Consider the following 11,327-nt stretch of genomic DNA (forward strand, 5'->3'; position numbering starts at 1 on the left):
AGCAGGTTGATATTTCACGAATCTGCTGCTGGCAATCAGACATTCGGCCGGGCCGAACATACCGCTCTGACAGCCGATTTGCCAATGTCGGTCTGCTAACAGCAGATTCGGGCCGATACTGTTGACATTAGACGACGAATGGTGCAGTGGAGAGACGTAGTAGCAAATTCGCGAATCTGCTGATCAGAACGGAAATGTTCGCCGAATCCGCTGCTGCCCGCAAACATAAATTTGGCGATACAGACGATCGGTCGCCATACCCCACCCCACCCTCATTCCCCATTTCCACCCCTCTTCGCAAACACATCCTCATAAGTCATCACTCGAAAGTATTGTATGACATAAGCAGATCACCGCGACCGGCCGGCAGTCTCCGTACACTCCTACTCCTCATAGTCGAACGGTTCGGGCGGCTCCGGCTCGGCCTCCTCGGGCTCCTTCTGCGGCCCGTGCGCCACCACCCAGTCGACCAGCGCCTGCTCACCGTCCCCGGGCGCCGTATCACGCACCATCAGAATGCCGCCGGCGCGCAGGTCTTTGACCGTCTGGTACCGGCTGCCCTCGGCCGGCTGGATGACGCGCAGCTGGTGCCGCAGCACGCGCGCCGGGTTCGACAGCATCTCGAACGTGGGCTCCTCCTTCTTCTTAGCGTCCGCCTGGTGAGGGAAGGCGGTAAAGGTTAGACTTGGGAACAGCAAGCAGAATCCCTATGCTAGGGGATATAGGGGACCTAGATAGGGGACCTAGTTTGGTGCTCATTAGTCACCGACGTAAAATGTCGTGGTTCATTTGGAACAACAGGTCCTCTAAAATCGTCAGCGTGGCGTGCCAACAGCACTGCGGTACAGCTACAAGGCCAGGTGCAAGCGGATCTACGTGTGGCGTCCACGAGGGCTCATTGAATCACCATCGCGATTACGGGCGTATGATCCGACATCTGGCTGACACTGGCGTGACTGGCATCGAACACTCACCTTCTCCTTCTCGTCCTTCTCTCCCTCCTTCTTGTCCTTCTCCTGTCCGGCGTCCTTCTTGGTGTCGTCGTCTACGTCCATCTTCTCGGGCTGCGCCTTGTCGTCCTTTTTCTTCTCGGCCTCCTTCCGCTTGGCACGGGCCGTGATGGATAGAACCGCCGTGGCCACCTGGCGACGGAGGGAGGAAACTCAGCTTTACAAAACCGGGACAGCGCGAATCACGCATTCACCGAGTGGTTGATACGGGACCGATCGAACATCGAACTGACAAGAAAGGGCTGTTCGCTTGAATATCGAATCCCAAAACCAGGAGCGATTCAATTATGTTACGGCAAATAAATAATATGTGTTTAAAGGCACTACGTGTACCAGCGACCACAAACCGATCAGTCGACAAAACGACTGATAAATACGTTTACAGATACATGTGTACAGCTGCTGTGAGATGCTCTTTCCTCTTCAGCTTCATACCACGCCCCAACATCCAAGCATCACGTCCAGTCATCCGTACCTTCTCCCGGTCCTCGCGTTTCCTCTCCTCGATGGGCGGCGGGTAGGCGTACAGGCTGGGCCGCGCGTTGGACCGCACCTCCATCTGGGGCATGCGCAGGTCGGCGTTCAGCCCCACCAAACAGGTCGGGGTGAAGGCCAGACTAAGGAAGTGCGCCAGAGGGTACCAGAACCAGTACTGAGTGAACACCAGCATGCCGACCACGGCCGCCATGTTGTTGTGACCGGTGCGCGACTGGAGAGCGACTGTCACGTTGCGACCGCCGGCGTCGATGATGCCCTTGGCCAGGATGGCGCCCAGCTTCGCCATGACGTCCTCGTGCTTATCCGACACGACCTTGGTGTACAGCTGGCGGAAGTCCTTCACCTGGTGGAGGAGGGGGAGGAGTCAGGGGGAGAACGGGATGACGGAGCCAATCAGTAGCCGCCGCAGCTGACGCCTGATCGTTTACCACGTGCCAAGACTCTCACCTCACACTACTCTAACACTACGTACATCTGAAAACGCTACTAGCTGCACCTGACACGTCTTTGTTTACCAATTCCTTCACGGGATACCAGAAGTAATCTACATGGAAATAGAACAAACACATCAGCTGTGACCCGGCGACTTCTGAGCAACCTTTTTGACGAGGGAACGGCAGCCCGGGTGGCGAAAACGTGTTCCCGCCCGGGATCGAACCGGGGACCTTCCGCGTGTGAAGCGGACGTGATAACCACTACACTACGGAAACAGCTGACCGCAACGGCTCTACATCACAGGAAAATCCCACTACACTGTAAGACCACGGGTGAAACGAGTTACGTCACAGCGGAATGACTGAATATCATCACGCATTTATAAGTTTAGCTAAAAAAATCATATCAAAGTTCATAAGTTAAGGAGTTCAGACCAAGATACTTCTGAGCTACTTTCCGAAGGCCCTCTTTCCCCGACCGGCGACGTGACTGACCTTGGGACAGGTCTGCTCGGTCTGTTGAATAAGCACCAGGGCGCTGGCGATGAGGGCTCCCTGCCGCACGTAGTTGACCAAGTCGTAGCACATGGGCTCCAGCAGGTACAGCGCTTCCTTGGAGCCGGTGCCTGGAGAGACACGGCACGGGCACATTTGGTAGGGCATAGAGATGTCACGGTTAGGGCAGTGAGTGAAAACAGTGGATGCACAGACGTAGGTAAGACAGCCAAGGGGAACAAAAACGAAAGGTTTAGCCATAAGCCAGACTGGCCACGGCACGACACCTATACCTATGACGGTGTCTTAGCACCGACTGTTCACCTGATGTGTTGGTAACACAGCCTACTCTTATGACTATGCCGATTCACGACGGGCAAACACAATACGTCGGACACGAGAAAATGTAATCAGTGAAATAACTGCGTTCAGTGAAGATAACGTGGAAAAGGTTACTCCGTTTAAAAAAAAAAACACACACACACACACACACTAAGCCTCTGACTGTTCAAGACACCTATGTATATCCATGACACGTTTTCTGTGGCTGTGAGTGCGCCTTCCCGACTTCTGTTCCTAGAGGCAACAATGACTGACTCCTGTGACGACCTCGACTGACCTGCGCAGGCGACGCCGAGCGCCATGGCGGCGCCGTACCGCACGTGCGGGTTGTACGACTCGGAGAGCAGACTGACCACGGACGGACACTGCTCCGGGTTGTGGAACAGCAGGAAGCCGATGGCGATCACCGCCGCCCGGCGCACGTCGTCGTTCACGTCAGATACCTGTCCATGACAAAGACACGTCAGATGATACGCCAGAGACAGTAGATACACTTAAGAGAAGTTAGATTGCGGTCCAGACAGAGCAAACACAATGAGCGGCACGACGAGTCATATTCAGGTCACGTAAATTATCGTCACGAAAATACCGCTAAAAACACGATTCACTGGATGCGAGACCGTGACAATTGATTCCTTACTGGCTGTTTAACACTGTCCTTTCCTGCAGTCACATTCTTTCAGCCACCATACGACTCAATCTATTATCGCGCACAGGCAACTTAAGTTACCTCCTTTAATCGATATACCCACGCGAAGAACCAGAACCAAACATCAGTGCAGTTTAACGCCTGCCCAGATCCCACCCGTGAAGTTCTATCTTATTTGGACCAACTCCATTGACTACCCACCTGACCCCACGCCAATTATCTACTCATTCAAGAGCAATACTATGTCCCATCCTCCACCACAACATACGGCAACATGGAGCAGTCGCCGGATGGCCTGGTTGTTGCCGGTGCCGCAGTAGGCCATGGCGATGGTGTACATGCCGCTCCGGCGCAGGATCGGGTCCTTGTCCGAGCACAGACTGGTGATGAGGGTGTCGGCCTCCTCCAGACGCTCGTACATGGTGAGTGCGATACCTGTCGGCGGGAGCGGTACATACAGTCAATACAGTGAGCACGTCGTGTCGGCCTCCTCCAGCCGGTCGTACATGGTGAGTGCGATACCTGACGGCGGGGGGCGGTACATACAGTCAACACAGTGAGCACGTCGTGTCGGCCTCCTCCAGCCGCTCGTACATGGTGAGCGCGATACCTGACGGCGGGAGCGGTACATACAGTCAACACAGTGAGCACGTCGTGTCGGCCTCCTCCAGCCGCTCGTACATGGTGAGCGCGATACCTGACGGCGGGGGCGGTACAGTCAATACAGTGAGCACGTGTCGGCCTCCTCCAGCCGCTCGTACATGGTGAGAGCGATACCTGACGGCGGGAGCGGTATAATGATCAGTCAGTGGAGCAGACTCGATGTTATGTAGAGGTAGGATGGTCGAGTCAAGACACACAGACAGTCATGGTAGCTGAGGGCTACCATGACTACAGGCTGACATGACTGACACTCGACAGGCTGCTGAGATCGAAGTACCAAATGAGAAAAAGCTGGTCAGACAAAGGGCTGTCTGCGTCGCTAATATGCAAACGCCTCAATCTGGGCTCGATTATGTGCGACATATATGTAGGACAGGCTGCTTGCAATTAATTCATTGCAATCAGTCGCCTTCCTCGATCATTTGCGTCGATATGTAGGACAGGATATTGAAGAAGTCACCACCGACTCAGGTGCTCAGCTCACCATCACGTCGTTACATGCGCCACCGACTGTCTTTACTCACCGACGGCGAGTCCGCGCAGGATCTTTTCGTGCTGGGTCTCCTGAGAGTAGGCCACCATGTCCTCGATGGCCTGTGCTGACTTGGAGCCCAGCATCACCAGACCCATAGCGATACCTGATGGGGGGCGGACAGGAGGCCACAGTGAACCAGGTGAGAAAGATTGTGAGCTTGACGAGCAAGTCTTTGTCAATCAAGCATAAGCAAGCGTCATATGATGCACAGCTGCGATACGTGAAAATAAAACTAGCACTGAAAATATACATCAATGTAAGGGCCAATGCGTCAATATTGGGCAAAACCGACTTTCAGACTACAAAAACAAGGAAATTCTGGAGCCATTCGTTCGTTGCAGCGTCATTCGTTGCATCATGGGTGTCTGGCTTCAAATCCCTGACTTCCCACAGCATTCTCAGCCATTCTCAGCCTCAGTCGCCCCTTCCCCTAGCGGTCCGCCGTCCCCCACCTGCGGCCTCTCCAGTGACGGCGTCGTCCTGGTACAGGTTCAGCTTCAGCTGCTCGTAGATGTCGGCCCGGTGGGTGCCCATAGCGGCCAGGCCGACACCCAGGCAGCCGCCGTGCCGCACCACCTAGCAGAGAGGACAGACAGGAGGTCAGGTCAGGTCAGACAACGATACAGCCCCTCTGCCATACCACCTGACACAGAGGTCAGACAGAGGCCAGTGCTCACGTCAGGGACAAATATGTTAAGTTCATGATGTAAGCAATGTGTATAAAAGAAACAAAACATTAAAAAGTTCATCCCATGACTAAATTATCAACAAACGACTAACATTCATCAACCAACTGACGTCTTTTCTTGGAAACACACAAAGCAAATGAATTGATTACATGAGGAAAATATATCTATGCATTTATAAATTGAGCTGACCATTGAGCATCTGCCAAAAGAAGCCCAAAACTCCCGTGCAGCTCCTCCATTCTGCAACCACCGCTACCTGTCTGCCACCACCGGGCGTGCCTTACCTCGTTATTGGCCTCTTTTAGCTGCTGTACCAGATAGTTGATAATAGCACCACCGTGGTTCACGTGAATGAGGCCGAGCGCGTACAGCGCTCCGCCCTCGGTGTAGCCTGAACTGCCGGCCGCGTCCTTGGGTAGGTAGGCCTGCATCAGACCTAGCGCCTCCTGTGGGAGAACGAGAGGGAAAGCGTCAGGAGAAGAGGGCTTAGCGGTCACTCGTTCAACAGTGGTGAGAGTCGAGTAAGTGAGCGGACGGTTACGGCCCTCGCGCTCCTCAGTAAAGCTCATCAATGGTACGAAAATATCCATCAGATATGAATGCATATTATTTTCAGCAGCAAAACCAAGATGTCGACTATGAGAGTCCAGCTCTCCGAAAGACACAGCTCACGGCTACCTACCTTCTCGTGACCTTTGTGGATGACGCCCAGGGACGCGGTTGCAGACATCTTGGCCCAGCTGTACGCCCGTGACAGCCAGTCCAGGTTGTCTCTGGAAACATCAGGCGTGACAACGTAAGACTAAGCGAAATATGCATCTCAGATTTTATTCAACTTCACGGCATGCATGACCGACACCCTTCACACATCTTGGACTGAAAATCATCTGATATTCTCAATCATAATGGCCATACAGATGACGAAGACCAATTCAAATAATATGTATGACAGTAAAATGTTCATGGCAGCAGCCCACCCATCTCAACCTGGTGGTGCAGATGGGTGGGCATCTGCACCACCATGGTGCACCTGATGGTGATGGTGCCGTAGCCTGACCGCGCAACAGGGTGCAGCTGTGACTGACCTGAGGAACTGGTCGCTGGTGGTGCCGCACTGCATGTAGCCGTGCGCCACCACCAGCGCAGTGTGGCACACCGAGGCGCGCACCGTGTCCTTGACCTGCTTCAGGATCATCAGGTCCGTGTGGTTCCCCCGGATGAGGAACTGGAGGTGTAACTGGATGGCCACGTCGCCAGACAGGATGGTAGTGAGACGCTCGTAGTGTTTCTGGATCTGCTGGTCACGCTCCGACTGAAAGAAAACAGAGGGACAAATCGTTAATTAGTCGAACATGCAGGAAAAAAGACCGGTAAAACACCTAGGTCAAATAAGACATTGTGAAGCCATGAGGATTGAAGAACCATCGATGCTGTTTTTTCACATGGAAAGATACCTCGATATGGCTACAGACTACAACATTCACATTAAAGGGGCTTTCAAGGTCAAGGGTACACCAGCACATCTGCTGATTCATCTCAAATGCACAGCTGTCTTTCCCTCTGGCAATGTCACATCCCATCCGCTGCCGCTACACCATCCAGCCAATGAACATTGAACACCTCATCGGCGGTGGTCGGTTGGCCGTCTGGCACTCTGCCTCCCCAGCCCACCCTCTCCCGTCACTGACCAGCTGACCGGCGGTGGTCGGGCTGTCCCTCTGACACTCTGCCTCCCCACCGGCCACCCCCACCCTCCCCGGGTCCTCTGACCCTCTGTCCCTACTATCGACTTCTCCTATCCCTCCCCACACTCTGCCTCCCCGCTCCGACCCTCCCCCGTCACTGACCAGCTGGTCGGCGGTGGTCGGCTGGCCCTCTGGCCGGTTATTGTCGGCCGTGTGCTCCGCGGGCGCCGCCGCCGGTACCGGCAGCGCCAGCAGACCGGGCAGCGGGGCGGTGACGCGCAGCGCCTGCAGCACGCGGCCCAGGAACTGCTGCGTGGCCGAGTCGTACAGGTCGAACGCGATCTGGTAGCCCATCAGCGCGCTGTCCTGGTAGAGAGAACGGCCGGCGGCCGGCGATAAGGTCAAAGAGATGGCAGGGAAATTGGCACAATTGGGATATCACGGCACAGCAGCGATAACTGTCTATATAGTCCAGATTGTGGTCCAGATTGACATCAGCTGTGCATTCCAGTAATGAAGCTTAAAGCTTACATCTACAATGTTTAATTTATGGCGAGAACGTCCTCGAATAACATAGACCTTATCGCGATCATAACTCTAAACACAAATTATTCACGATGCAGGTGAATTCAGGTAATAAAATCACGATTCTAAACAACGGCAGACACAGAAGTTTCATCACACATCCAACAGCAGACATCCACATTCCACACATCCAACAGTCTTCACTTCCACAGCAGCTGACTCACCTGGGTTCCCCTGATGAGCTTCTCGAGCACCTGCGCCACAGCACCGGCGTCATCCAGGAAGATCAGGCACTGGCACATATTGACGTAATCGGGGGTGGCCAGGTTGCGGTAGAGCTCGATCAGCGCCCGCAGCACGGTGTTGCGGAACTGACGGTTCTGGATCAGCGACATGGCCACCGTGAACGCGTACTGCAGCATCCCGGCCACGTCGTCCTGTGGGCGAGAAGATCCGTGTCAGACGGTCAGACACGTAGCGACAATCGAACGGATGTCAGAAAAAAACTGCCCCTTTACTTCTTCTTCTTCTTCTTGGTTTAGGGCGCATAGCCTCGCTGGGCTCAGAGCGTCTTTAATGTCATGGAAATGTCGCCATCTACACAAACTGTCGCTAACTAAGAAGCAACAATTTGTTTGCTTCCGGTCGAATGAAATACATAAAATTGTCACTATGTAACCAAATGCAAAACAGAGAAATAATTTTGCTAACTACGAATCATAGTTCACTTTTCTTGATGTGAAATGTGAATCTTCTGGTACTCAGACTACTGAATCATTACCACATCAGAGGCCATTTTACCCATTCATCATCTCGTCCGCCATACCGAGTCCATGATGGCCTTCTGGAAGACGTCCATGCGGCGCGTCTCGAGGGCGATGCCCAGCGCCTGTCGGTACTGGCCGTCCTGGAAGCAGCGGCTCAACATGCGGTCTACAATGCCCTCCAGGCGGGCGTCGATCACCTGGGCGTCGCCCTCGCCCGACTCCTCGGCGTTGGAGACGCGCAGTGACGTGTAGTGGTCGATACATTTCGCTGTTGGAGCAGGTGGTGCCCGTGTTCAGGCTGGGTAGGGAAACTATGGGAGCTTAAATGAAAAGGACTTCTAGCTGAAAAAACTACCGAGTGGCGAGTACTGTTGATTATTATCAGCTCAATATGCCTGTGACATTTACAAGTTATATTAAAAAAAGGTTGGTAAGCATCCATCTTTCAAGGTGCAAAATCCAGTTATGGAATGGGGGCATCAATTGCCCAGTGTTTCCTCAAAGTTAGCCAAAATGACTGGCGAGTGGCAACTGCAGCTGACAGTGCCTGTATATTGTTTGATAATGCAATGTCACTGCAGCTGCTGTCTAAGCCTATCCACAACCCGAGCCTTATGCATGGTATACAAGTGCTTAAAACACCCATCATCCTTTTTCACAGTAGTCATGACCAACTCACCAATGATGGTCTCAACATACTGGGACTTGTCATTGACATCAAACAGGTCACCAGCACCGAGAGCATATGTGAGGGAGTCCTCAAAGGAGCCAAGGTGGTAGTACACCTTGCTAGCCACCAGGGCAGCCAGGTGGCGCTCTGGGAAACCCTTATCCTCATGCAGAATCTCTCTGAAAATGAGAGAGACACAATTATACAAGTTACACTGCTGACAGCAAGATAACAAACAATTTGGCTTTTAACTGACTAGCTGCTGACTGATTTGGTGCATAATGGCCAGGATATATCTTGCAAAACAAAGGGCAATGTAGGCATCATTTAAGTTCATACATCAGTATCTTATTCAGTATTTAACTAAAATGCACTATGGTCCTACCTTAGTAGCCAGCATCATCATGAAGCAGGAGCATAATCAGAGAAGCATGACAGCAGTTACCTACCACATATTTGAGAAAATAGAAATACTCACATCTTCTCAATAGCCTCAGATATTTCAGCCCAGAATTCATCAACAATAAGATTGAGCTTCTTCAGTGCAAAAACCTTCAGCTCTGGCATAGGCTCCTCCAACAGTGAAATGATACCAGCTGCAGAAAAAGGTGGTACTCATCATAAAGGAATCTTTACAGGCATGTATGAAGGGTAGCTTCATGACTGGTCAGGTCCAGAACTTCAGGGCATTTTTTTTTTTTTGTCCTATGTGATAATGATGCAGACAAAACTTACTCAGTCTTGCTATAATACCCAATCAGACTAGCAGGTTTTGCACACAGAGCACTACACATCAGCAGTAAGAAAAGAGTACCTATGCAACTTTGAGTACAAACTAAATGCTTATATGCATGAGGAGAATTATCAAGATGAATACAGAGGATTATATTGATATGCAACAACATTGAAAACACTAACCTATCTTAAGGTAAGAAAAAGGGCAAAGTGAACAATGAGCCAAAGATATACTGAGTGGTAGCTACAATTATAATGATTATTTACCTGATGATGATATATTCATGGTGAATGCTGGCTTGTGTACAGTTACACCTGAAAAAGACAATCAAATTGTCACAAAAGAAAGAGCAATGATAAAAGGACAGCCAGACCAAGGAGTCTATGATTATTTAATTCAATTTGTTTTTGGCTGAGTAACAATTGAGCAGCTCTGGTGTAAAAAAAAAAACATGTAGAATTCAGTCATCAACATTTGAGGGAAATAATGACTAATTCATTTAATATTTATTTTGTTTCTACTTTGATTTTTTCTAAAGCTATAAATCTATTTTTGTTTATAGTTCTTAAACACTTTTGAATCCATGGAACACAGGTTTGCACTCGCACTCTTTACGGAATGGGAAATGGAATATACTTGTCAATGGTGATCCTTGGGCTGTAAAAGCTCCTGATTTGTGCTAGCCTCAGCTCAAGCTATGAAACTGCTATTCCAGTTCAAAACCGCATGTTAAAAAGGTGAACTATTTCCTTTAAATACCAATACGAGTGTGAATCGATGTTAGTCTCCATGTGGTCAGAAGAACACCAACAAAGCTGAAGAAGATTCAAATGCCAAAAAATATTTCATCAGTATGTTAGCTACCTATCTCATAAGGTGAATAGATGTTTGATTGATGAGCTAGCACACTAAAAATGGCCAATAATAATAAAAATAGGGCAACAAGGGGGTGAATCAGAATGGAGGAAATCTAAATTATCAAGTGATTTTCCATGCTTAAATCAGACTACTTACCAACTGCAAGCATTGATAGAAATTTATGTTACTTGACAATAATATTTAGGGTGACAAAAAGCGATAAATAACCCTCCACACACCTTTACAAGCAAGATAACCCAGAAATCCTCCGTTCACTCAGCAGCGCGGGGCGCCGGCGTTATTTGCCGGAATTTGGTAGACGAACTCAACGCATACACAAAAGGAGCATCGTCAGTATTCAAGCACTATAAAGTCCTAAAGTTTGTATATGTTTTTTTTTTTGTAAACATAAAGCGAAATAGTTACTTTTGTGTTGCTTTTGTGATACAAAATTATAAAATTAAATTTAAAATGATTCTGGAATCTTCAATAACAAAACAACAGTAGACTCCTCAAATATATAAATGTCGCTTGAACATGATGCTTGGAAATGAAAGCTGCAAGATTTCTTTGCGAAGTACTTGTGCGCGGGCTTTATTATAAAAGTAAATTGGGTGCGCTTCGAGCACTGGCCACTGGTTCTTCCCAGTACTTTTGAGCTGTGTGACTGACGACTGTGCCGGATGTGGTCTATTGACCACGGATGATGGTCGATTTATCTTATTCCCGGTGCGGCACTGGTCTGGTCTAAAGAGGTTCTGTCGATCAAGC

The 11,327-nt window shown here is 50.3% G+C and overlaps 1 protein-coding gene and 1 non-coding gene across 5 annotated transcripts; both read right to left on the reverse strand.

Moving 5' to 3' along the window:
- Positions 1-312: 312 nt before the first annotated feature.
- LOC122385430 (26S proteasome non-ATPase regulatory subunit 1-like) lies at positions 313-10,912 on the reverse strand. 4 transcript variants are annotated; one of them, XM_043373697.1, is made up of 18 exons: positions 10,796-10,912; positions 9,965-10,012; positions 9,441-9,558; positions 8,972-9,141; positions 8,352-8,560; positions 7,750-7,962; positions 7,163-7,366; positions 6,401-6,627; positions 5,998-6,088; positions 5,600-5,761; positions 5,079-5,202; positions 4,616-4,729; positions 3,697-3,863; positions 3,057-3,222; positions 2,438-2,568; positions 1,486-1,851; positions 975-1,142; positions 313-656 (listed from the first exon to the last, which is right to left on the reverse strand). In XM_043373697.1, the coding sequence occupies exons 2-18, from the start codon at positions 9,981-9,983 to the stop codon at positions 384-386; spliced, it is 2,922 nt and encodes a 973-aa protein (XP_043229632.1). In that variant the 5' UTR covers positions 9,984-10,012; positions 10,796-10,912; the 3' UTR covers positions 313-383. The 4 variants fall into 4 exon arrangements, with proteins under 4 accessions (XP_043229632.1, XP_043229631.1, XP_043229633.1 ...); XM_043373696.1 differs by having other exon boundaries at positions 10,713-10,898; XM_043373698.1 differs by having other exon boundaries at positions 10,814-10,886.
- Trnav-cac lies at positions 2,146-2,218 on the reverse strand. The gene has a single exon. It is a non-coding gene; the product is annotated as a tRNA-Val (tRNA).
- Positions 10,913-11,327: the final 415 nt, after the last annotated feature.

The sequence above is a fragment of the Amphibalanus amphitrite genome, unplaced genomic scaffold (assembly GCF_019059575.1).
Source record: "Amphibalanus amphitrite isolate SeventyFive unplaced genomic scaffold, NRLGWU_Aamphi_draft 000219F_arrow, whole genome shotgun sequence".
Taxonomy (NCBI): domain Eukaryota; kingdom Metazoa; phylum Arthropoda; class Thecostraca; order Balanomorpha; family Balanidae; genus Amphibalanus; species Amphibalanus amphitrite.

Coding starts and splice junctions, on each gene's coding strand:
- LOC122385430 (XM_043373696.1), bottom strand. Junction 9,559..9,964: donor CATGAATATATCATCATCAG/GTAAATAATCAT, acceptor CTTTTTCTGCAG/CTGGTATCATTTCACTGTTG. Junction 6,628..7,162: donor CGACCACCGCCGACCAGCTG/GTCAGTGACGGG, acceptor GTTTTCTTTCAG/TCGGAGCGTGACCAGCAGAT.